The sequence below is a fragment of the Podarcis pityusensis genome (genome assembly GCF_964106645.2).
Source record: "Podarcis pityusensis genome assembly, chromosome: 14".
Classification (NCBI taxonomy): Eukaryota; Metazoa; Chordata; class Lepidosauria; order Squamata; family Lacertidae; genus Podarcis; species Podarcis pityusensis.
The window spans coordinates 19754466-19780223 of NC_138039.1; the positions used below are offsets into that span (position 1 = coordinate 19754466).

General features: G+C 42.6%; 3 protein-coding genes across 8 annotated transcripts in view; 2 read left to right on the forward strand and 1 right to left on the reverse strand.

Annotated features, from left to right (window-relative positions):
* Window positions 1-1689, forward strand: part of SEC14L5 (SEC14 like lipid binding 5) — a 38550-nt gene extending 36861 nt beyond the window's left edge. For both annotated transcript variants that reach the window (XM_080981586.1, XM_080981587.1), the window contains one exon: window positions 220-1689. In XM_080981586.1, coding sequence (XP_080837712.1) covers window positions 220-325 — 106 coding nt within the window. In that variant the 3' untranslated portion in view covers window positions 326-1689. The remainder of the gene's footprint in view (window positions 1-219) is intronic.
* Window positions 1690-9255: 7566 nt separating this feature from the next.
* Window positions 9256-21332, reverse strand: LOC308463323 (adenine nucleotide translocase lysine N-methyltransferase-like). Of its 5 annotated transcripts, none has more exons than XM_080981590.1 (7): window positions 21260-21332; window positions 20201-20364; window positions 19808-19962; window positions 18973-19077; window positions 14153-14293; window positions 13539-13589; window positions 9256-11109 (listed from the first exon to the last, which is right to left on the reverse strand). In XM_080981590.1, exons 3-7 carry the CDS (start codon window positions 19958-19960, stop codon window positions 10933-10935), a joined length of 627 nt encoding a protein of 208 aa, XP_080837716.1. In that variant the 5' UTR covers window positions 19961-19962; window positions 20201-20364; window positions 21260-21332; the 3' UTR covers window positions 9256-10932. The 5 variants fall into 5 exon arrangements, with proteins under 5 accessions (XP_080837716.1, XP_080837718.1, XP_080837715.1 ...); XM_080981592.1 differs by having other exon boundaries at window positions 13539-13585; window positions 20201-20516; window positions 21260-21330; XM_080981589.1 differs by having other exon boundaries at window positions 20201-20516; window positions 21260-21330.
* Window positions 21333-21436: 104 nt separating this feature from the next.
* WDR90 (WD repeat domain 90) overlaps window positions 21437-25758 on the forward strand; it is a 45583-nt gene continuing 41261 nt past the window's right edge. The window contains exons 1-3 of the mRNA XM_080981906.1: window positions 21437-21537; window positions 23974-24065; window positions 24871-25047. Of these exons, the coding sequence (XP_080838032.1) occupies window positions 21528-21537; window positions 23974-24065; window positions 24871-25047 (279 nt within the window). The 5' untranslated portion in view covers window positions 21437-21527. The remainder of the gene's footprint in view (window positions 21538-23973; window positions 24066-24870; window positions 25048-25758) is intronic.

The window sequence follows — 25758 nt, forward strand, 5'->3', positions numbered from 1 at the left end:
GAAAATGGTGATGGTATTAATCTTGCTACCAGTTTCTGCTTTCGTAGGATTTATCAGGATTGCCACTTAAAATGTTTTCTTTCAAGGTGGAATTAGATTTTTGGCAGCAAACGAGAGATTACCAATCCTGTTGGGGTTTTCATGGAAGAAGTGAAGGTGAATTGGTTGTTGACCCTTCCCCAACCCACTAACTTTCATCTTTCTTTCTTTCTATTCCAGGGGGTCCATGACAAGTCTGGAATCCTGCAACAGTGGATTTTCACAGCTCAGTGGAGCAACAACATCTTCCAACCAATCGCAGAGCAGCTCTCTGATTTCTAGATAACATCATCTAGGAACTTGCTGAACACTGATCAATGAACTGCTCGGCTGAGATGCTTTCCTCAGGTCTGCTCCATGGAACAAGCCAAAGAGTCCTGTGGCGGAATGCTAGTGCCTAGGGATGGCCTTCTAGGGGAACACAAGTAACAGCAGTTTGGACACAAAGATGTTTCTAGGGAGCGGCTTGAAATCCTTGCTTTTTCGGGAATAGACTTGCAGTTTCTAAACCTTGAAGACTGATTTTCCTGGACCGTGTATTAACAAATCTGTGCATTAGACTGCATATCACTTTTGCATGAATTTTACGTGATTCCTATGGTTTAAAGGGCTCTTTCCAGTCAACTTAACTCTACGTAAATGTAGAGCTACTGTATCTGGTGTTGCCTTACCTATTAGGACCTGTAGAGCTGTCTATTATGTGTAGCAAAAACTAGTCTAGTTTCACCGGGGCATCAGCCAGTGCCATTTGTGTTTTAACAAGATGCATAAGGTGCCTCGGTAGCAGGGATTACATGCAAACTGCTAATATGTACATAAATAGATGGGGGTGGGTGGGAGGAAACAAGGTTTCCAGGTTACTTCAAGTAGGAGACATATCTGAGGTTAGATACCTAGATTTAGCTAGCTTAACATGCTTTGGCATCCCTGAGAGACCCCAAAAATGTACATAAGTTTCTCCTGCAGTGCACAGAAACGCCTTCTTTCTTAAAGGAGTAAGCACTGATACTCCCCCCTACCCCCATTTTTTCTCAGGTCTATGAGCAATAAATGAGTAGATCTCTGCCCCATCCCTCTCTCAGGGTAGGAAGTGAATTCCATTACAAAGGGCTAAGCAAAGCAATATTTAATTTCTACAGGCACAAAACAACTCCACAGTGTTGACGAAGCTCTTATTTTTGAAAGCAGGCACAAATTCAAGTTGGGGTGGGCACTTTAAGTGTGTGTGTGTGTGTGTGTGTGTGTGTGTGTGCGTGTGCGTGTGTACATGAATATATAAAAATTCCTCTTTATTCAAACAAGATTAAGACTTAAATTAATAACTTATTTGTATCATTTTATAGGTACAACTCAAGTATGTATTATGAAATATGCCCCTCCCTTTTGGTGTGTTGATCTTTTGGGGCCAGAAGGAGGAATTCTGATCATATTCAGCTTTGTAAGGCTGTTTCACTGAAACATGGTTTCATAACTGGATATTTTTGGAGCACAGGACTGCATTATGCAGAATTACCTGCACAGGTCTCCATTTAATCTTTTGAGTTTGATAAGGTTGTGGCCTACATTGTAACTGGAAAACTGCTCTGGTAATACGGCCCTGAATAATTAAGGACCTTGATTTTGTAAAATTTATATGCCCTGGAACGATAACACCTGGGACTGCACAAACTTCACTGTGGGGTGGGCATGGTTTATTGATAATAAGATTGTTGTGAAGTTACATACAAAGGGAAGAAAAGGAGAGGTGAATGTTGAGATACTTCTGAGTATGCATGAACACGAGTTCTCCTTGGCAAGGTTTATTTTTACTTCCTGTAATTAGGGGATAAGTAAGAGGACAAATCAGCTGAGATTCCAGCTGCCTTCGCTTGCCTGTGTGTTTGTTCAAAGGTGCACTGCAGTGCTGGGGAGAGAAAAGGGAAGCAAGCAGGACCAGTCACTACAGCAAAGTGCGTCAGTGTTGCTGTTTCTCTGTGCAGAGGGACTGCAGGGAATTAGCTGCCCAAGCTTGCCTTAGAAGCCTAATTCCAAGCAATCCTTTTGAGGAAATACTGTAATGTGTAAGTAACACTTTCGGTTGCTTTATCTTAGTGCAAGGCAGAATGTTGCATGCAATCTCCTGAGAGGAGATTTAATGAAAAGCAGCTTGGGGCAGGGAACAGGTAGATAGGGGGCAATTTTGAGCTGAAAAACCAGAGAGTGGAGAGGAAGAGTTATCGGTAACTGCATGCATAAACATTAGTGTTCTTCCGGTTCCTGTCATAGACTTCTGAGGCTGCGTTTTCTTAATATTTTGGGTGTAACATCCACTTTAATCCTTAAAGCAAATTCCAACTTTGCTGGAATAATACCCAGTCTAAGATGGTTCCAGTTCTCTTTTTAAAGGAAAATTATGGCTGCTTTCTCTCTCTTGGACTGTATTGGGAATGGCATGTCTCAAAAATGTTGCATGGGTTGTAGAGGAAGAAATACCAGGTACTTTAGGTTTCCCATGAAAATGAAGAGGGTCTCCAGTTCCACTTTTAAGTATTCTTACAGTGAAGCAGGTTGTGATCTGCCTCAGCTAAGGTCTCAGCAGACTACTTAATCTGTAGGTTACTGTCAGATTCTGCTTCATTTTAAAGACCTATTTCGTGTCATAAACGATGACGGCAGCTTTATAAATGCATATATTCTCTAAAGCTTAATTTTTGTTTTCCTTCCCAGATGTTGAGGAGTCTCGAGTCTAGACTCAGGAGGATGTTTCTCCTGCAACCTAGTAGGGTTAGGGCCTGCTTAATCAGCACCTCTGTTCTGCAAGAGTGAATCTAATATGAATGACAGGGACAGGAAGGATGGTAGAGGGCTATGCAGACATGCTGTTGGTTATGAATGAAGCTTTTGTGCAGAGACTTAATAAGGAGATGAAGATTGGAGATGCCCTGTCATGACCAATATAATTGAACTGATCCTTCCCATATTGATGGGAAAAACAATTTTCTCGACCATTTGTCAGTGAAGGAAGAAGAGTCCTTGTCCCTTCCCATTCTCCTCCAACCCAGTTTTAACTGTGATAACCTGAATTTCCTATTAATTGACAAACAGCCTAGTTCTTGATTGAGTCAACCTCTGAAGAGGGTGGCAGCTTTGGTATGTGAACCAGCCTGCTCTATCTTACTGACTTCCTATGGCAGCCAGACCTTTGCTTCTACCTATAATTTTCCCGCCTTGCCTATAGTCTTCCATCTCATTGTAGATCCCAGTACATATTGACCTGTAACAGCTGGAAACAACAGAGGTGTATATATATATGTGTCGTTTGCCCAAATGGGCCCTAGGGCATAGTTTGGACACAAAGGATGTAGCAGCCTTGCAGAAGTCAGTGTCTGGATGGGAGACTGTTGAAAACTCCATGCATCCTGCCTTGAGTTCCATCATGGAAGAAAGATGGGATATAAATGTAAGTAAAAATGTATGATCCCATGTACAATAAGTATTTTAAGACTATAACCTTTAATTATTATTAGCATGGAAAGAACATCCATTATTAGTTGTCTAAGGCACACTCCAAATTGCTGGTGCACAAGTGTGGGAAGCTTTGCCAGTCCTCATTATTCCATGTGCCCAGTCTTGTTAGTGCCTTGAGCACCACGATGGCTATGTTCTACTTCCACTGTTGCAGGTAGCATACCCCTGAATACCAGTTGCTGGAAACCACAGGAGAGGGGAAAGTGCTGTTGCGGTCAGATCCTGCTTGCGGACTTCCTGTTAGGGCATCTGGGAGAACAGTATGCTGGACTAGATTTACCACTGGCCCCATCCAGCAAGTTCATTTGTTCTTATAGTGTCTCACATTGATTATGTCTGATGGAAACTTGGGCCTAATATGGGGGCTTAGAGGTTCCTTAAATGTATTTTGAAACTAGCTTGGTTCTTCTAGAGACTGTAACTTCGCAATGAAAAGATATTTTGGGCTCTCTGCCCCCCCTCCCTTTTCTTAAATGCTTAAAGCAGTCTGAGTTGGCTAAATAATCATTCAAAGTTTCATCAACAAGTCTTTTCTAATTATAGAAAGCAGGACTTGCTCTTTAGGAAGGTTGGTTTTCATTCAGCTGCTTTTATAACTATAATTTAGAATCTACCCCAAGCTACTATCATTTTATTCCCCTTATAGCAACATGAAAAAGGCGAGATGTTCTTGCTGTGTTCAGTTATTCCTGCTCCCACCATAGTCAGGTGAACAGCACTTGGATTCTGGGCCAGGGTGCACTCAAGTACAATATTGCTGCTACTATATATTTAGAATTTAATAATGTTCACAAGTGTGTTAGGCATTTTACAGAACATAGGAGGTGGGGTGCGGGGAGCAACTACACAAAAGCCACACAGGTCAGATATAGATTTCTCTCAAAAGATAGCCATCCTTGACATCATCATTTTATTTGTATGCCACCTTTCCATAGTTAAAACAGTGCTCAAGATGGCTTACAACATGACAAGATTTCCATAATTACCAACATAACAAAAGTCATAAGCAATAAATAAAACACATCAAAAAGTACACAACCAAATGGAAAACAGCTTCCACATAAATCATAAAATCTAAAACTCAGAATACAGCATTAATATCAATAACAATTTAAAATGACATAGATTAAAAAATAAAAGCAATAAAAAAAAACCAAAAAAAAAAAACCCCCCGGAGCACTCTCTGCCTAGCAGCAGCAGTCCTTTATGGAGCCTGTCAGGCCTCGCCCCAAGCCAGGTGGAGAGAAGCAGCGCAGGGCCCTTCAGGCTCCCAGCAGGTCAGTTCTCAAAGGAGGCTTCATTGCAGAGTATGAAATTTCTGATTCAGAACCTTATCAAGAAAGTTGAAGACCAAGAACAAAGATGCAGCCACCTCCTTTTTCTGTAGCTCTTCATTTTGGGGGTTTTTCAAGTTCCTCAACTTTCTTTTTAAGTACAGTGGTAGCTCTGGATGCGAATGGGATCCGTTCCGGAGCCCCGTTCACGTCCTGAGCAGAATGCAACCCGTGTCTGCAGGTCGCGATTCGCCACTTCAGCGCATGCGCGAGCGACAAAACCCAGAAGTACTATGTTCCGTTACTTCCGGGTCACTGCGGAGCGCAACCCGAAAACACTCAACCTGAGGCAACTTTAACCCGAGGTATGATTGTACCAATATTTTTCCACGACTTGCAGCTCTCTTTTGCTTGGATATTCCTTCTTGGATTTCATCTCCTGATAATTGCTTTTTGAGTTCCTCTAATTGTGTTGTTGAGGATATTACTTTGGCTTTGTTTTGCAGCTTTAATTTGGAAATCTTGGTTTCAGGTGCTTCTTTTTCTTTCTTTAATTCTTTTGCTTTAAGGCATAACTCATTATCCTTTTCCCTGACAAGTTCTTTGAGTCCTGCTACCAGCTGTTCATTTTGTACCAGCTTTTCTGTCAAATTGGTCACTGATATGCTTGCTGCTTGAAATGGGCCAAGAGCTCCAGATTTAGTAGCTGAAACATCACCGCTGCCCCATTTCAGCATAGTTTTAAAATAGATGAGGGAAGGAAGAGCGTCGAGCGAGACCTGAACGGCAGGGGTCTAAGGGGCACAGACTGGCCGTGTCGCTGGCTCCTCCTCCTCCTTGGCCTGCTCCACGTGGCCCATAAGGCAGCCAGGAGAGTCATCCTGACAGGCTGCTGGCTGGACAGGGTATTTTTCGCCCTTGTGTGTGCCGTGACACTTCCCTTGTAATAGGTATTATTTCTGCCAACTCAGAGCATGGTACTGAAGAGGTTTACCAGGTCAATTGACTTATAAGCAGTGTGTCAGTCTGCCAGAGACTGTTTAGCTAGACTAAGCCATTGCATTTGCAAGTGATCTGAGGAAATCTCCTTGCTGGGTCTGGGTGAATTTGCCTTGCAACCATACTCTTCTGTTATTGGGATTAATAGAAGGTTAAGGAGCTATTCTAACCACATGACAGAAGCACATTTCTGAGCTGTGGGTGGAGCTTAAGATGCTATCATGAACAGGTGTAAGAATTTACAAGATGAATTTTTTTTTTTAATAATTCCATTGGCACCTTTAAGATCAACTAAATGTAAGCTCTGGTATATATATGCATACTTCTGCTTCAGAGTACCTGACGAAGTGTGTATTACACACGAAAGCTCATACCTTGAAAACTTATATTTGTTATTTATTATGACTATGACAGATCAACATGGCTATCCACATGAACAGGTGTGTTTGTGAACAGAAGGCAAGGTAGGATAAACCTTTAAAAAGCAGCTGTTCTTACTCTCAGTACTAGAATTTGAGTTCATCCCTCAAAGTTGATTTGTGGGAGGTTCAGGGCAGATAAGCAAAAATACTTCTCCATACAGTTAACTCATAGAATACAGTGCCATATTAATGTGGTGATGGTCACTGCTTAGATGTCTTTAAAAAGGAGCTTAGATGCATTCACGGAAAGTACATCAATGACTTCAGCAGCTGTTAGTGCTATATGAAGAAAGGTAGGTAAATTGAAATAATGATAACCTCCAGATTCAGAGGTGGTGTGCTATTATTGCCTTCAAAGCCTTGCAGGTCTGTGAGGTATTTGGTTGGCCACTGTAGGAAGAAGGAAGAGATGGACCTTTGGTCTGACCCAGAAGGGCTCTGATGTTTTTCTTATTAACCTTAGAACAGGGCTATGTACTTATCAAAAACCTGAACTCTGCCAGAGGAAACTTACGTTATCCATCCTGGGTAAATTTACAGAAACCTAAATTAACTTTTTTTGCCCTTCCGTGTTGGCAAAAGGCTGGAAGCTAATGGGAGGAGATATGAAAGGGAAAAAGGTATGAGGGACATGGAATCATAGAAAGGGATTGTGTAGATAACCTTTTTTGACCAGAAGTTCTGATCAGATTCCCCTTCCATACCTTACCTTTTAGAAGATGCTGCACCTGCATTTTCACTCTTTAGTCTGCAGATATGAAGACTAGGACCCTTAGGTTTTTGTAAAATGCCAGCTAAGATTGAGACTCTAGATGCCATGGTGGGCAGCACATTCAAGTTCACATGGAACAAAGCCTTCATTTTACGATCACCAGCCACTGTTGAATCTGGTTATTCAGTGTTTGGCTTCTTCCATTGTTTTGAGGCATGAGTGTTGTACTTTGTCAAGGTGATGGGACGGAGGGAAGTGTGTTGGTAAAAAAGGATAGAGTGCTCTTGTTTCAACTTGGTTCCTTTTTACATTTTGCAACTCAAAACCATCGCAATGGCACAAGGATTGCATCATTTGACTCCTGATTTCCTGCAGATTTGGCAGTTTGGTTTGTACAGGTGTGTGAGAGTCCAGACCATCCTAATGCCCTGATTAGTAGCTAGTTCTTGAGCCATTTTTAAGAAAGGATGGAGGGTCCCAAATGGTTTTGCCAGCAAAGGAACACTTCATAGACATCACCTCAATTCCCATGTACATATATACCCTTTGCTTCCTCCAGGAGCCTGATGGTAACTCTTGCTGAGGGAGGGGGTTTAGTCTCTGGGCCACCAGGTGCTGATCCCTATTTTAATATGTGAAGATACTCAAGGCTCATCTACACTTCTGCTTGTCCTATGCCTAAAAAGCACAGGTCCAAGCAGTTCCCCCCTGTTCCTTTCCCAGGGAAAACCAGCTCTTTAGTGCTAAATCGGAGCAAACATCAACCTGGAGAAAACCCAGATTGAGTGCTAAAGAGCAGTTTACCCCGGAGGAAAGTATTAGGACAAGAGGAAGTGTAGATATGCCCTCAGTACGTTGAACTGAAGTGCCATACACCTAGCTGCTGTCTTTGATGCTGTTTAACTAGACTCCTCCTCTTTCCACTTTATAATAATAATAATTTATTATTTATTGTGCTAGTTATTTAAACCACTATACTGTGACCTTTTCAATGCAAAAATAATTAATATTAATAATGTAGATAGTAAACCATTTTGCACAGCCTATGGCAAAGGCTATATTAAGGGCATTTTACAGAGATTTTGCAAATAGTACCTTATTAGATTTACAGGAGCTGCTAAAATTCCCCCTCCTGCAAAGGATGGCTATCAGTATCGACAGGGGCTGAACTGGTTCCAGTGTGATGACTAATCATTTTTTGCGGCACTTAAAAAGCCTGAGTTGCTGAAATAGACATTCTGAATGCACGGACGGCAAAGCTAATGTAGTGGTCACTGTTATTTTATAGTGAAGATTCATTCCTATCTGCGAAAAAAAAGAGATTTTCAGATCACTATATGCATGTTGGTGATCAGCAAATGTGATACGAAAGCTATGTTGTGGCAGTGTCTCTGTCAGAAGCTGGGTATTACTAATACATTTCTGTCCTCTGTTTCGCTGTAACTGAAAACGAGAAAAATAAAGTAAACTGGAGACGAGTTGGTTTTGGCTTAAAGCATTGGGGAAAGTGTGACATCTCCATATGCAGTTTTGTGGTCAAGAGATCAGGACTGCCTCATGGGTTTGTGCATTCGCTCTTCTCTCCCACACACTCCTGCCCCACCCCAGTTTCAAAGTCAGGTGCAAAATAATGGTGCCAATTACCTATTTTACCCAGGAAGCCATACAGCATAAATACCAGGGACTGCCAACCTGGCCCTGTGTGTGACAGTGTGCCCACCAGTACCTCCTATGGTATCTGGAAAAGATCTTGGTAAATATTCCTGCCCTGTTCTATGTTCTTGTCTCTTTATTCTGCTCTTTTAAATGTGGCAAATCTTTTGTTTTATGCCACGAACCTGGTGCCTATGGAACTTTCTCAAATTTCTGAATATCCTTACTGGTAGCCCCTGATATATACACAGCTATATATTGCAGTCTGAGTTACTCTACAGTAAGGATTCCAAAATGCAAGCTTAAAAGTTGCCAGTACAGCTGTGCAAAGACCGGCAACCAATTAATACACAGGTTTGTCCTGCCAATTCTACTTGCTGGTGTTGAACTCTAGGGAGGGAGAAACCCTTTCCAATCAACTGCAAATAACCACCAGGAGATTCCAATCTATCTTCTGCCCATCTGTCCTGCAGTGTTGCAGTCTGCACTGAGGTCAACACGCCTTATGGCTAGCTTTAACAAAGCTGAGTTCAATATTGGGGATTTGAGGCTGGTTTGTAAAATCTGTTTAAAGGTAACCATGGTTAATATTTCCCTCTGCAGATGGCATGCTAAATCATGAAAACTGAAAAGCGGGGAACACACAAGCTTGCAGCCTGATGTTCATCTTTTAATCATGGTTCAAGAAATCAGAAAACATTACATACATCTCTCTGCACTGCACCAACAAAATAAATCTAGCATCTCTTGACAGCAGCCTCAGCCTTCTAGACTGTTCCTCAGCCGTTCAGTTGGGCTTATATTTAGTTTTTAACTTTAACCCATGGACCTTGGTTTTTGTAGGACCCCCTATGCACTGACTGACCCTACAACACACAATTTGGGTCAGAGATTCTTTTCTCCTAAAATACAGGTTTATGGACACCCTGACTTCTCAGCCTGCCTCCTCTTGGCAGAAACCTGGCATGACGACTTATTTCAAACTTCATGGAAAAATGATTTTTAAATATGAAGACTTAACTGACACCAAATCAATAATCTTGGGGAATCTTGTATCCAAAGTACTGTAGTGTTAAATAACTCATTCCATCAGTGCAAAGACTTGTGCACCCTCGCACTCTGTGTGCTCCCTAAATCTATGATGGGTTTTCCCCCAACCTGGAACCAATTTGGGGAGGATATGAGGCACACAGGGGGAGCAGAGGAAGGATGTTCCATTGCACAGGCAGAAATTGCACTGACTGGACACATTAGTTGGATACTTCCCTAAATCATGCCAATTTCTTTTTTCCATAGTCACATTAATATTTCTTTGTTCCTTATGATGCCTACATACTTCCCAGGATAATTTCTTCATCTTTACTTGTGTTTGTAAAGGTGTAAAGTGTAGAAACTTGGGTGGGTTCACATTTCAGTGGGAATCAGCCTAACTCATACTTCCCAGAATGATTAAGCAAACTAAAAATCAGCTTATCTTTGAAATTTGCAACGCAGTTCTCATACCAAAAGATCATGCATGTTAGAGGAAATTGTGTAAAAATATGTATATGCCAGTGAAAGTAGCATTTAAACATGCATTATATAAGCGCAAAGTTGTTTGAAAAAGGGGCATATTAAAATGTGCACTGAAACTGGATGGTTTACAACAAATTAAGTAAGACATCAAACATTAAAAAACCCTAAACAGGGCTGCCTTCAGATGTCTTCTAAAAGTCAGATAGTTGTTTATTTCCTTGACATCTAATGGGAGGGCATTCCACAGAGCGGGCACCACTACTGAGAAGGTCATCTGCCTGGTTTTAAGGGGAACAAATTGCAAACCAATGTGCTAAACTGTACTTAAGACTGGGAAAAAAGGATAAACTGAAATAAAAAATGTGGGTAGATTCGTCCACTGGTATCTGTAAGTACCCACCAGCCCCTTAAGGTGATAAAGCCATTATTTGGGGGTGGGGTGGAGGAGACAGAAAAAAAGAATTACTGCTAGTGTCATGGTGTTGCATTTGGTATAAGTGTGTGGTTATTTATGGAAATTTCTTTTACTGGCCCCCTCATCTGAACTGCGGGACCATGATAACCAATCATCATCATCATCATCATCTTTAAAATTTGTATACTGCCCTTCATCTGAAGATCCCAGGGTGGTTCACACCAGAAAAAATATAAAACGAGAATACAAAATATATAATAAAGCAAACACAAACCAATAACTCCCCCCTCCTCCTAGTTAAGACAACTACTAGCAAAAGAAAAAGCACTGTTTTCGATTTCATGCATCCTTTCCATTTTCCCTGCACAGCTGAGTTTTATGGAGCAGGTTTAGCCTTTAGCTGGGCATCTGCCTGCCTGCTTGCCGTACTGCCGTGATGTTATAGGCCCAGGCTGTTTCTAAGCTGTCTCCAGCAATGCTGGTAGGACTCCAGTTGAGGAAAGGGAAGCGAGCAGCCACCACACAGGCCCCATCGGGGAGTTCTGAAAGCAGTTTTCTCTCCAGGAGCGGGACCTGCCGAGAGAGGTCTGCTTTACAATGACGTTGACAGCAGCAAGATTTGACAATGAATCTCAGAGTGGACAAAGAAAGCCTTGGGGAGGGCAAAAGTGCTGCTCTATCAGCAGAAGTTGGTCTATTTGGGCAAAGTCCCACCAACCTCCATCTGCCCTCAGTCAGACCCCATCTGCATGCCTCCTTGCTTAACTATCAGTCCAGGAATTGAACTGCCTATCCGTTTTCTGCCCCTTAGTCTCAGGGTTGCCTTTGTAGAATGCAGCAGGGAAGAGGATGGGGACGAAACAAGAATTAGGACAGGTCCGCACCATACATTGAAGGCACATTCAATGCATATGTAAGAACATTCAACATTCAACACACATCCTCCAAAGAATCCTGGGAACTAGTTTAAGGGTGCTGGGAACTGCAGCTCTGTGCAGGTGAAACCATAGTTCCTAGGATTCCTTGTGGGGGCAGTCACATGCTTTAAATGTGTACTGAAAAGGCTTTAAAAGTATGGTGTGGATCTGCCCTGAATTGGCTCTGCCTGTCCTTGGCTCTGGCGCCACTTGCTGCTGGTCTTTCTGCTTTCTGCCCTACCATTTCCAAAGGGTACCAGCCACCACTGGGCTGTATAGAACTTCAGACTGAAGCATAATCATTTGTTGCATGAACTAAAAAAAAAACCTACAGGAAAATTGTTCTGTTTCTATGAATTTTGGCCCTAACTGCTCCTTTGAATCCCAAATTCATGTGGTGTATGCAATGAGTTTATGTGAACGTTCCTCTACCATTGCCTAACATAGAAGCTTCATCGAAGCAAGGCAGCCAGCATCTATTAGGGACATGGGAGGAGACACAGGGCCATAATGTTTTGTTTTTAATATAAAATGAGCGAATAGATCAGCCTCTTCTTGAGCTGAAACAACACCATCTGATAACTGCCTAACTGGAGCTTGAACTATCTGAGTGTATGGTGTTTTTACAAGGTGTCTGAAGCAAATTGATGGTGTCTCTTCCTGTGCAGCAGTGGAAACAGTGAAAAAGACCCGTTTTCAGTCTGCATACCCTATGATAGTCTGCAGAGGCAGGGTTACATATAAAACACCCCCCGACGACGCATATAGGGCCAGATGGTCCTTCAGAAAGAATTCAGTTTGGTAATTCCGGGCTTAAATCAATTAAAGGAAACCCTTCAAGGTGACTCCTGGAAGCTGCAAAGAGAAGACTGGGCCAATTTCTCTCTTAACTGACCAGCATCTAGCATAAGGTGACTTGGGAATAGTGAATTTCAAACTGCAGCCTCTGCAGAAATGAGGCAACATTATTTGCTTTCAGCTGACTTTGCAGTTGGGGTGGGGGAAGCTGGCAAGCTCAGCATCTGGCTCTGGTGACTACACAGCAGCAGTGTAAACAGAGCACACAGTTGTGATGCCTCAGCAAGACTGCTGGGCGCTTCTAGGGCAATCGTCATTCTTTAGCAATGGATGGACTCAGTTGTTGCCACCTGGTCCCACAAAGGAAAGCCAGCAGACAGTGTTAAAATGAAAGACACTGCCAAAACAACTAAATCAGTATGTGGTGAAGATTGTTAAATCCCCTTTGGCTGTCAGTACACGAGTATGATTTTTAAAAAACAAACACACCTTAGCAAGCAGGTGCAGAAAACAAATTTTAGTTATCCTGTTGAGTTGTATAGGGACTAAGGAGGAGGAAGCTGACTCCTCAGGCTGGTTGCAAGTGAAGTAGTCAGATGCAGGCACACACAGTCTGGTAGGCTGTGCCCCTTTTGCTCAAATGGAGCTGCCTCCACTGTTAGTATAAGGTTTTAATTTCTATGTCTTGACTGATTCCTAGGACAGAGGCTGGACAGTACCAAGCAGACGGGGACAATTCCTTCTGCTGGGGAAAATGAGAGCAAGTGTTTTGCAGAAGATGTTATCCACTTGTTGGCTGTGACAATGAATTTATCCATCTAAAATGCTTCTATGCTGCCTTTCAGATGCAGCCCTCTCAGGGCAGCTTACAGAAGATAATTAATAAATGCAAGAAAGCAAACTTCTAATTCTAGAAAGGTTAAACAGCAGGCGTTCAAAACCCAACACACTTTTTAATAGAATGCAATTTGTTTTTAAACAGACCTTTACAACTTAACAAAGATGGGGTCGTATGGAGTTCTTTTGGTGAGAGTGCCAAGGATATGGGACCACAGTGAATAAGGCCCTGTCTCCAGTACTCACCAGCCTAATGGATACTGAGGTGAGCCTAACAAATAGGGTTTCAGACCCAATTTTAAGACCGAGGCAGGTTCATATGACTGAATGCATAATACTCCTGCCAGTTAATTCATAACTGCCATTAGATATCGTGAAGACTGGGCATTGCACTGACCATCCTTGGTTTTGCTTAGGTAATATAGACAAGCTTATCTGAAAACTACTCACCAAACTGGGAGCCAGGAACACAGTGACATTGTTGCAGTCAGAGAGATCTGCCTTAAAACAACAACAGCACCAGCAGCAAACAATTAGTCAAGAGAGATGGTTCAATGGTTTTTTCCTATTCTGGACTGGACTATTTCCCACCGTGCTTTGGGAGGCAAAGCGCAGTCCCATGGTCTCAGATATTGCAGCACATAGTTGAGCTACAGAACTCGCTCTCTTAAAAGAACCTGGGGCCAACCATTGATGCTGAACCTTGGGAGATTTGGGACAAACACAATGAAACACTGCTTCACAACACATAGCTAAACTATATAGCAGGAGCAACCAGTGTGGGTTGGTTGGTGTTGAACTACAACTCCCATCACCAGATGTTGTTAGACTACAACTCCCATCAACCCCGGGCTTCTGGCCATGCTGCTGGTGCTCATAGCTGCTGGGGGCCCAACAATTATCTGGAAGTTGCAAAACTTAGGGGAAGCCTTGCTGCTAACGCTTGCTTCTCCTGAGCTTCACTTAAGATGCAGGTGAGATGGCTACTGCAGACAGCTCCTTCTTCCACTTTCAGTTTGCTCCTTACAGGCCTAGCTTCTTGCCTCCGTGTGGGAAGAGCTTACCTTCCAAAGGTCTTCTCGCCGGAAGAAAACCTTTCCATAGCACCCAGCCCTCCAGGCACGAAAGTTGGACAGTTGTAAAAGCCATGGATTGAGCTCATAGCCAACAGTCGGCCGGAAGCCTTGTTTGTAAGCCTCCAGCACCTGGAAGTGCAGCTAGAATCAGGCACATTGTCTATTGCCTAATGCTGTGCTAGTTTCATGGCGCAGGTCACACCTGCACACATTTAAACCCTCTTTTATTGTTTTAATAGTTATGGAGAATCCTGGGAAATATAGTTTGCTGGGAACTGCAACTGCCAGGACCATATAACACCGGTCCTGAAAGACCTACAATGGCTCCCAGTACATTTCTGAGCACAATTCAAAATGCTGGTGCTGACCTTTAAAGCCCTAAACAGCCTCAGCCCAGTATACCCGAAGGAGAGTCTCCACCCCCATCATTCAGCCTGGACACTGAGATCCAACACTGAGGGCAAAGAGGTAGTTACCTCACTGCAATAAATGAAGTTACAGGAAACGAGGCAGAGGGTCTTCTCGGTAGTGGCGCCTGCCCTGTGGAATGCCCTCCCATCAGATGTCAAAGAGATAAGTAACTATAAAACCTTTAGAAGACATCTGAATTTTTTAAAAAGTTGCATGAGACATTGATGGACTATCTGGATTATAATGTGATCTTGATGGGAGACATGAATGGAGTGGTATCTACACACATGGATAAGGCACAAAGACAGGTAGACTACCGACGGCAGACTACCGAAAACTTTTTTTGAGATGACAGACAACTTGGACTTAGTCGATATCTGGAGAACAAAGAATCCCCTAGCTAGAGAGGGAACCTTCTTCTCTGAAGCCAAACTGACATGGACAAGAATTGACCAAATATGGGTAACTAGAGGAATGGCACCAAAGATAAGAAAAGCGGAAATCTGCCCAAAAACCTGCTCCGACCATAATGCTGTAAAGATGGAGATGAAACTAATACCAACTGGTTCCTTCAGATGGAGGATGAATGACACCTTATTTAGAGATGAAGAAGTGTTTAAGAAGGCCCAAAAAACCTTGAGAGATTATTTTGAGATAAACATGAACACCAATGTGGATAAAAGAGTAATCTGGGACGCAAGTAAAGCTGTTATGAGAGGGTTCTTAATACAACAGAATGCATTGAAGAAGAGAACCCAAAATGAGAAGAAGGATAAAATTTTGGGGAAAATAAAGGAAAGTGAAAAGAAATTGAGAGCAAAACCAAAGTCGCAAGAGATTTTGAGAGAAATAAAGTTACATCAAGTACAATACATGAAAATGATGAATCAGGAGATAGAATGGAAAATCAAACAAATCAGACAAAAGACATTCAAGTCGGCTAATAAATGTGGGAAATTGTTGGCTTGGCAAATGAAAAAAAGACAAAAATTAAATACAGTTACTAATCTAGAAGTGGAAGGAAGGAATATACAGAACCCAGCTGAAATCAGAAATTGTTTCCAGAGATACTTTAAACAACTATATACACAAGGGCCACAGAAAGAAATTGACTTAGATCGATTCTTGAAAACAAATGGATTACAAAAAATCTCCCAAGAAAATAAACTAATGTTGAACTATAAAATAACTGAACAGGAGATAGAAGGTGCCATTCACAATATGCAACTAGGTAAATCTCCAGGACCGGACGGACTGACTTCCAGATACTACAGATTTTTAAAAGAATGGCTAGTACAACCTTTGAAAGAAGTCTGTAATGAAATAATGGATGGGAAAAGGGCACCAGAGTCGTGGAAAGAAGCGTATATTACACTTGTACCGAAAACAGGGACTGAAAAGACGCAGCTTAAGAACTACCGCCCCATATCATTGCTTAATGTGGATTACAAAATTTTTGCAGATATTTTGACTAAAAGATTAAAAAGAGTGCTACTGGAAGAGATACATAAAGACCAAACAGTCTTTCTCCCAGGTAGACATTTATCGGATAATGTGAGAAACATAATCAACATTTTAGAAAAATTACAAGTGAATATAAATACTAAAGCAGTTTTGATATTTGTGGACGCGGAGAAAGCCTTTGACAACATTTATTGGAGTTTTATGAAGAAGAACTTGCAGGGTATGGGGGTAGGCCAAGGTTTTGAAAACGGTATAGGTGCAATATATTCTGAACAAAAGGCTAAATTAATTGTAAATAATGTGGTGACGGAAGAATTTAAGATAGAAAAAGGGACACGACAAGGTTGCCCAATCTCCCCATTACTTTTTATATCGGTCCTGGAGGTTTTGCTGAATATGATAAGAAGGGACCAGTTGGTTAAACGTATACAAGTCGGGGCCAAACAGTACAAATTGAGAGCATTTGCAGATGACTTAGTATTGACGTTACAGGAGCCAGAATTTAGTACCAAAGGGGTTTTAGAACTGATTCAAGAATTTGGTCAGGTTGCAGGGTTTAAACTGAATAAGTCAAAAACCAAGGTTTTTAGAGAAAAACTTAACACCAATTGAGAGAGAGAGGTTTCAGAATGAGACAGGTTTAACCGTGGTCAAGAAAGTAAAATACTTGGGGATTAACATGACAGCAAAAAATGGGAATTTATTTAAAGACAACTATGAAAAATGCTGGGCTGAAGTGAAAAAAGATTTAGAAATTTGGTCAAATTTGAAGCTTTCACTGCTGGGCCGTATTGGTGCGATAAAAATGAATGTATTGCCTAGAATGCTGTTTTTGTTTCAAACATTGCAAATTGTGGACAAAATGGACTGTTTCAAGAAGTGGCAGAGAGATATTTCTAGATTTGTCTGGCAGGGCAAGAAGCCTAGAATAAAATTTAAAATACTAACAGATGTAAAGGAAAGAGGTGGATTTGCCCTGCCAGACTTTAAACTTTACTATGAATCAGCAGCTTTTTGCTGGTTGAAAGAATGGCTGCTTCTCGAAAACACAGACATTTTGGATTTAGAAGGTTTTAACAATGTATTTGGATGGCATGCATATCTGTGGTATGATAAGGTCAAAGCGCATAAAGCATTTAAAAACCATATTGTCAGGAAAGCATTGTTTAATGTCTGGATAAGATATAAGGACTTATTGGAAAACAAAACCCCAAGGTGGCTGTCACCGATGGAAGCGAAAGCTCAGAAAAAGCTCAATATGGAGGTCAAATGGCCGAAATATTGGGAAATTTTGGAACAAGATGGAGATAGACTGAAATTGCAGAGTTTTGAAAAACTAAAAAACAAAGTGCGAGACTGGCTTCATTATTATCAGATAATTGAGGCATATAATTTGGACAAGAAAATCGGCTTCCAGGTGGAAAAATCCAAATTAGAAACAGAACTGTTAGAACCCAAAACTAAGATTTTGTCAAAGATGTATAACTTGCTGTTGAAATGGAATACTCAGGATGAAACGGTGAAATCTGCTATGATTAAATGGGCACAAGATGTTGGACATAACATAATGATGGCTGACTGGGAACAGTTATGGACCACAGGTATGAAGTTTACGGCATGCAATGCCTTAAGAGAGAATATTATGAAAATGATATACAGGTGGTACATGACCCCAGTCAAGCTTGCAAAAATCTATCACTTGCCCGATAATAAATGTTGGAAATGTAAAGAAACTGAAGGTACATTCTTTCACCTTTGGTGGACGTGCCCAAGGATTAAGGCCTTCTGGGAGATGATTTATAATGAATTAAAAAAGGTATTTAAATATACCTTCTTGAAGAAACCAGAGGCCTTTCTCCTGGGCATAGTCGGTCAATCGGTGTTAAAGAAGGATAGAACTTTCTTTATGTATGCCACAACAGCAGCAAGAATACTTACTGCAAAGTATTGGAAGACACAAGACCTACCCACTCTGGAAGAATGGCAGATGAAGGTGATGGACTACATGGAATTGGCGGAAATGACTGGCAGAATCCGAGACCAGGGAGAAGAGTCGGTGGAAGAAGGTTGGAAGAAATTTAAAGACTATTTACAGAAATACTGCAAAATTAATGAATGCTAGAATGATGTTGGATTGAAGTTAAGTGGTTTCTAGCTGTAATGGTATAAAAGAATATGAAAAAATGGATTTTTAACAGGTAAAAATTTAATGCTATAATATATTAAGATTAAAGATCAGGATAAAATAAGGAGGGAAAGGAATTGCTGAACTAATAAATTGAACTGGAATACAAAAAAGGGAGGTATGAGGAGGTCCGGGAAACAAGCAAATGAAAGATAAGTGATAGAAAGATTGAATTGTTTTTAACTATTTTTATTTTGTATTTTTTCTTCTTTTTCTTTTTTCATTTTGTAATATTGTGAAAACCTTAATAAATATTTATTTTTTAAAAAACAGAAGACATCTGAAGGCAGCCCTGTATGGGGAAGCTTTTTAATGTTTTATTATGTTTTGTATATGTTAGAAGCTGCCCAGAGTGGCTGGCGCAACCCAGTCAGATGGGCAGGGTACAAATTAATAATAATAATAATAAGCAGAATTTAATTCCCAGGATTCTTTGGGAGAAAGCTATGACGGTGAAAGCAGTATAAGAGTGTTTTAAATGTACGGTGCGGATTAGCCCCTGAAACAATACACAACTGCAAAGGGTAAGATTTCTGGTGTTAAATTTGAGTAAGCGCGTATATAGCTCAGTGTTAGAACAGAAAAAAACCCTGTAATTAAACAGCCCCCACCCTATCAACAAAAGGTAATTTATTCCTAGTTTATCTCAATCACAACCGAACAGTGAGTTTTGCAGGCAGATGCTGATCCATGCCGTGCACCAACGGCCTTGGCAATCCCACACTCGGGTGCATTTTGACATGCTTACAATTCTGCCATCACCCGATCCTAAATCCACCAGCTTCCCAGAGCGCCCCTGCAGCAGCGACATCATATTCCTCACTTGCTTAACACTGGAGGGTACATATGGCACCTGGATTAAAAAGGAAAGAAGCTGGTGAGTTTTGCAAAAGGCATGGATATTAGGAACACGGGAAGCTGCTTTATACCACATGAAACCGTTGGTTCATCTAGCTCAGTGACAGACCCTCCAAGTTTCCCTATTTTCCAGGGACGTCCCTGATTTGGAGAAGCCATCTCAGTTTCTGGTTTGATCCCAGAATGTCCCGCTTTTCCTTAGGACGTCCCTCTTTTCATCGGAGAAATGTTGGAGGGTATACAGTATTTCAAGCAAGGAACATTTCGACTCCTACCTGGAGATGCCAAAGATTCAGCCTGGGACCCTGTGCTCTACTGCTGAGAGTTGGTCCTCCCCTAAGATCCCCTAAAATTCATTGAATGAATTTGTCTGCCATCCCTTTGGTAAGGGTTACCAGGGCCAGTCTCAAAAATATATGTAAAAGGGGAGATGATAAAACCACAGAATGAGATTGGGTGGGGTGATCCCCATAGATTAATTTATTTCTATCTAGTCACTAGGCCATGGAGGATGATCAATGTGGAGATATCATGCACAGCCCAGACAACCTCAGTCTGCCCTTGGCTAACCCCCACCTAATTATCCCCTTTCTCACAATCATCCAGTACTCTGCTGCCCCCTTGTGGTAAGTCACTTATTGCCCATACCCTCCACAGACCTGGAGCTTCTCCTGTTCCCTTTGCTCTGCTCTCTAACATTTTAAAATGGTGGTAACCCCTGATACCTGTAAATACACTTTGCGCAGGCCTAGGGCAAGAGATCCGGCCCAGGCAAAATAAAGGACCAAGCTGGTGCTTGCTGCCACCTGGAAAGGGCTCCAGGAACTCCCCTTTTTATGCAGCTCTGCCGCCAGCCTTTCTATGTCGTCATGATCCATGCCTGCAAAAACAAAGGAATGTGCAAATCAGTTCCTAGTTAAATACTGCATCTCTGCCACTGCAGTATTGGCTGCAAAAAGAAAAAAAGAAAAGAAAAGAAAAGGACAGATCTCTGGTCCGTAGGGCAGCTTGGGAAAATGGGAAAGTCAGACTTTAAAAAAGAAACAAACCATTTTTAAAAAATAAAGTGCAAAGAAGTGTCTCCTGCTTAATAAGAGAATCTGCAACAAGAAACTTACCAAATCTTCTTCCAGTCCTTTAACATTTGCAGCCAAAATGGCCAGACTGAAATTACTTTGTGACCTTGGTGGACTTTACCCTCTGTGCAAAAACACAGTTTGCGTAGCAATCCGAACAGAGCAGAAAGCACATCCCTTATTCCATGCATAACAATTCCGTGTGCCTGTGAAGGAAAGAAAGGACTGCTGGTTGTTGGAGCAGCTGCTTTGCATGCAGAAGGTCCTGGGTTCCATCTCTTGCATCTCCCAGTAGGGCTAAGAGTGCCCCGTCTGAAACTCTCAAAATCAGCTATCAGCCAGTGTAGACAATACTGAGCTAGGTGGGAACAAACTGGTGTTAGGATAGCTTCTTATTTTCCTAAAAGACCTGTCACAAAGCCTGACCTAAAGAAAGTCATATGGATTTGACCAGTGCTTTTTTTCTTAAAAAAATGTTTAGGGGTACTCTCATTTTCCTACTCATATTGAAATACTGCCGCTCAATGAGGCCAAACTTAGATTCACAAAATGTTTAGGGGTATGTGTCCCCCTAGAAAAAAAAGCACTGGATTTGCCTCCCCACAGTGAGCTGATAGTTCTCATTTATGGTTTTGACATGGGTGTGTGCAGTGCTTTTTTTCTAGAAAAATAGGCGCCAGTACTAACCCTGAAGTTGCTACAGTAACGAAATAAAACACCCCATTATCTAAACTATTTAAAACATTTAGTTAGGGATTGCTCGTTTGCTTATATTTTCATCGCAAGCAGCTTCAGTTTGATTTTAGCACCAGAAAGCGTGATATAAAGTGCCCTAAATAAACACACAAACACAACTCTTTTCCCCCAAGCGAAGTCAACCCAGCACAAGCGGCTGCATACTCTTTGCCATATAATTAAATCCTTTTGCTCCTTTTGCCTGGAGCTGACATAACAAAAGAGTTCTACATGTTGCATCTACTATTGCTTTTCTGAGGGTTTTAATGCATTACGGGCAAGCGGTTTATAGATTCTTCTGCGTAAATAGAACGCATGGGAACAGGCCCACCATAGAGATACGATGGTGACAGAGAGGCCACGCACCTTATTGAGAGCGCGCGAAGTGCTTTCTCGAACGCCCAGACGGAAATCGGAAGCGAGAGCGTCGCTTGTCACTCTCTGCATGAACTCTGTGATCCAAGGGAGATGGGTCGGCCGCTCTAGCCCTAGCGGAATAGTAGGCTTTTTCTCCATCCTCCGCAGTCCGCCCGAGGTGACTCTATGGTTGCGGGAGGCTGGGCGCGCTCCTCTCCGGCAGAGGCGGGAAGGGAGAGCGGGCTTGAAGCGGAGCCGCAGAGAGAGCGGGGCAGCCATGGCCAGAGGTGCCCGCCGAGGGGAGCGGGAGGGCAGGGGAGCCAGGGCGGGTATTGGGCTCTGGGGAAATGAGGGGCACTAGGACCCCAGCAGGTCCAGGCGGGGCTGGTTTGGAGGCTCCTCGGAGTCTGAGCATCCACGGGGCGGGAGAGGGAAGAGTCCCCGACAGCCCCACGGATTCCCCTATTCCGAGACAAAGAAAACCCGTGGAGCTGCTGCTGTTTCCTGACAGGGCTCCTGCGCTTTCAAAGCAGCAGCAGCAGCAGCATGACAGGACAGGCAGAAATTCGCCAGGTGTAGCCTTTTCGCTCCTCTCTGTGATGGGGGAGACGCATCTCCTCGCCTGCTGGATTTCTACCTGTAGGCAGCCGTGACTGGACGCAGTTCTTATGTTTTTAGTGCTTATGAGATGATTTTGGCTTTCTGGAGGACTAGATGAGTTGCTGTGTGTGTGTGTGTGTGTTTATTTGGATTTATATCCTGTCTTTCCTCCCCAGGAGGAGCCCAGGGTAGATATACATATACAGTATATATATACGAAATAGTCTGTGATGTTTTGGATCTTTTTAGCTGTGGTATGTTTGGACCGTAATCGGGGTGGGGTTTTTTTTGGGGGGGGGGGTCTTTTTAACATTTTGCAAGTTGTGTTTAAACATTTCTTGTTACATTGCTCAGAGAGCTGTGTTACAGGGCAATTAATGAATAAGTGAATGAGTAAGTTGCATGTACTGTATTGAGCAGACGTATAGCTGCCAGACGTCCAGCCTTCCATCCTCCCCAAGAGGAAGGACGCTTGGGATGCACAGGAACTCTGCTTATATGATATTGTATTAAACAGCTGCGCAACATGGATAAAATGCAACTGGTGGTGATTTCTACCATCCCTGATTAAACAAAGTCCAGCTATCAGATTTCTGTCTCACATACTGGTGTTAAAATGCACAGGAGCTGTGCTAGGGGAAATTTTTTAATATATAGTACGAGGGGCATAAGTCACAACAGGCTTATTCTCTCCCCCTCCCCCATTTCTGCCTCCCCACTCTACTTGTTGGGTTGTTTCTGCAGTATTGTTTGAGATACGGGATGCTAAACCACTGAGCTTCCCTGCAAAGGGGTGAGTTCTGAGTTCCCGTTGCTCTGTCCCAGTTCCTGCCAACCTAGCAGTTGAAAGCACACTAGTGCAAGTAGATAAATCGGTACCACTGTGGCGGGAAGGTAAACAGTGTTTCCATGAGCTCTGGTTTCCATCAAGGTGTTCCATTGCACCAGAGGCGGTTTAGTCCTGCTGGCCACATGACCCGGAAAGCTGTCTGGACAAACACCAGCTCCCTTGAGCTGAAAGCGAGATGAGTGCTGCAACTCCATAGTCACCTTTGACTGGACTTAACCGTCCAGGGGTCCTTTACCTTTTAACTTTAATTGTTTGAGATACATTATTGTTTTTCCTAGATGGGTTGAGCTCCTGTACATTTAACAGTGCGTGAAAGGCACTGCTAACTATTCTTCATTCATACCTGGAAAAAAAACCTCTTATATTTCTGTCTGCCATGCAGCTTAATGCACAAGAACACTGCTAGGAATGGATGGAGATGAAACTAATATCAACTGGCTCCTTCAGATGGAGGATGAATGACACTTTATTCAGAGATGAAGAAGTGTATAAAAAGGCCCAAAAAACCTTGAGAGACTATTTTGAGATAAATATGAATACTAATGTAGAAAAAAGAGTAATCTGGGACGCAAGCAAAGCGGTCATGAGAGGGTTTCTGATACAACAGAATGCTATAAAGAAGAGAAGCCAAAATGAGAAGAAAGATAAAATTCTGGAGAAAATAAAAGAAATTGAGAAGAAATTGAGAGCAAAACCAAAGTCACAGGAGATTTTGAGAGAAATAAAGTTATATCAAGTACAATATATGGAAATGATGAATCAGGAAATAGAATATCTATCTGATATGCAGTAGTTAAATGCTCAGTAGGACTTACAGTGCCTTAACAGAAAAAATAAAATACAATCTGGAAAGCAGAATATACTAAAAGTGTTCATCCCAAAAAGTCACATAGGACAAAACGAAAATCAACCCCCATCCCCTTACTAAAAGTAAGGTCATTATTTAGGCATTGAACCTTCTCACATATACCTTGGCTAAGTTTTTATTTCTTTTTCTTCATTTTTTGATGTTGGAAAGTAAGATGGCATTTCTGTTGATTATCTTTAACAGTTTATTTTGTGGGGAAATTGAGAGAATGCGATCATTTCAGCAAAAATACAAATCCCCACCCCCCCACTGGGACTCATAGCTGTCCTTCTGTTTAGGAGTCTAATTCTAATTTTGGAAGATAGCACAGGGATAATCCTGCTTTGTGTAAAAGGAGGGAAGTAGTTTCAATAGCACGAATTACCGTACATTGTTTGTTGGTTAACTGATCTGTTTTCTCTACAGTGTGGCAGCATCCCTATCTAAACATCTTCAAGCACTTTAAAGTTGAGGAATGGAAAAGGTCCACGAAGGAGGGCGATGTGACAACCTTTATGGTAGTGTCAGAAGTTCCTGATCCTTTCTTGGGTAGTTAAACGTAGCCTTGGTATTAGCACTCAGCTGGTCGCCTGTGGTGAGTGGAAATAGTCTGCAGACGACCAAGTGTGGCACTGCCACCACTGCTGCATGTGAGCTCTCCCTTCCATGAATAGGTGGGAGATGGAAAGAGCGACAAATTTATCCGGCCTTTCCCTAATGGAACTCAGAAGTAGCATGCATAAGGGCACCTTTGCCTCCAGGTATCTGGACAACAAAGTAGTAATCCAAAACCTCTGTAATCATAAAATCATTGAATTGTAGAGTTGGAAGGGACCACAAGGGTAATCTAGTCCAACTCCCTGCAGTGCAGGAATCCTGCCCACAGCCATCCCTGGGTGGGTTTCAAACACCAACCTTCTGGTCAAGAGCCAGGCGCACTGACCCATTACACCAGGTTGAAGAAGGCTGGGCCAGCCACAGACCTGTTTTGGCTTTAGGAAGGTTTCTGCATCATACGCCTTCCCACCAAAGCCATGTACATTTTCATATGTGTCAGAACTTCCATCTGCTGGAGGTCTCAAACCTGGGGCTTTCTGGGAATTGAACTGGATCCTTGTCCCCCTCCACTTGGGTATCACATCAGGGAGAGTGAAATGGAACACTAAGTCCTTTGCTGATCTTTCCTTAATGCTGTGTTAATTGCCATTGTGCTACATAGGGGATTCAGTATCCTTGGTTTCCTCCAGCCTTGTACTCCAGCTTCTGTGTGACTTGATTTATTTTACCTGAGCTGTTCCATCTGTTTTATCCTCCTGCCTTCAGGACAAGACTCTGAAAGGGACAGTGTACCGCATCAGTGGTGCTGTGCCTGCTAGTAACTACCTCCAGCTCCCCAAGACCAGCACACAGTCATTGGGTCTCACCGGTCACTACCTCTACATCCTCTTCAAGCCAGCACCGACCAAATATTTCGTGGTGCACTTGGACGTTGCCACAGAGGTGAGTGTTTCTCTCCTATTTATTAATGACCAGTTGTGTAATGAAATGAACAGGAGGACAATGTTAGGTGGTCTGAGGCAATGCAGATCTCTTACAGTACCCTTTGTGGTACCATCGAGTGGGCATATTCTCTTTGGAGGCCTTGATCCATTCACCTTTGCAGAACTTGGCTTTGTGAGCATTGTAAAGGTAAAGGGACCCCTGACCATTAGGTCCAGTTGTGACTGACTCTGGGGTTGCGGCGCTCATCTCGCTTTATTGGCCGAGGGAGCCGGCGTACAGCTTCCGGGTCCTATGGCCAGCATGACTAAGCTGCATCTGGTGAATAAGAGCAGCGCACGGAAACGCCGTTTACCTTCCCGCCGGAGCGGTACCTATTGCTCTACTTGCACTTTGACATGCTTTCAAACTGCTAGGTTGGCAGGAGCAGGGACCGAGCAATGGGAGCTCACTCCGTTGCAGGGATTCGAACCGCCGACCTTCTGATCAGCAAGTCCTAGGCTCTGTGGTTTAACCCACAGCACCACCCACGTCCCGTGAGCATTGTAGCTTTCGCTTTAATGAAATGCAAAGTTCTAGTCCTTATGGTTGTCAAAGATAGGCCTGAAGAAATCTCAAAGGGCCTCCGGAATAAGATTACTGTGGGACAGGAATGGAGAATCATTGCCCGGCAGAGCTTCCCCACCTGCTGGCTCACTTATAAAGCAGTTG

Excerpts from the sequence above, each read along its gene's own strand:
- LOC308463323 (XM_080981590.1), bottom strand. The coding sequence starts at position 19,960 with ATGGATCATGACGACATAGAAAGGCTGGCGGCAGAGCTGCATAAAAAG. Across the intron at positions 14,294-18,972 it reads GATCGGGTGATGGCAGAATT|GTGCTGGAGGCTTACAAACA; the intron begins GTAAGCATGTCA and ends CTGCACTTCCAG. Across the intron at positions 11,110-13,538 it reads TGTTCCTGGCTCCCAGTTTG|GTCCCGCTCCTGGAGAGAAA; the intron begins GTGAGTAGTTTT and ends CTCTCTCGGCAG.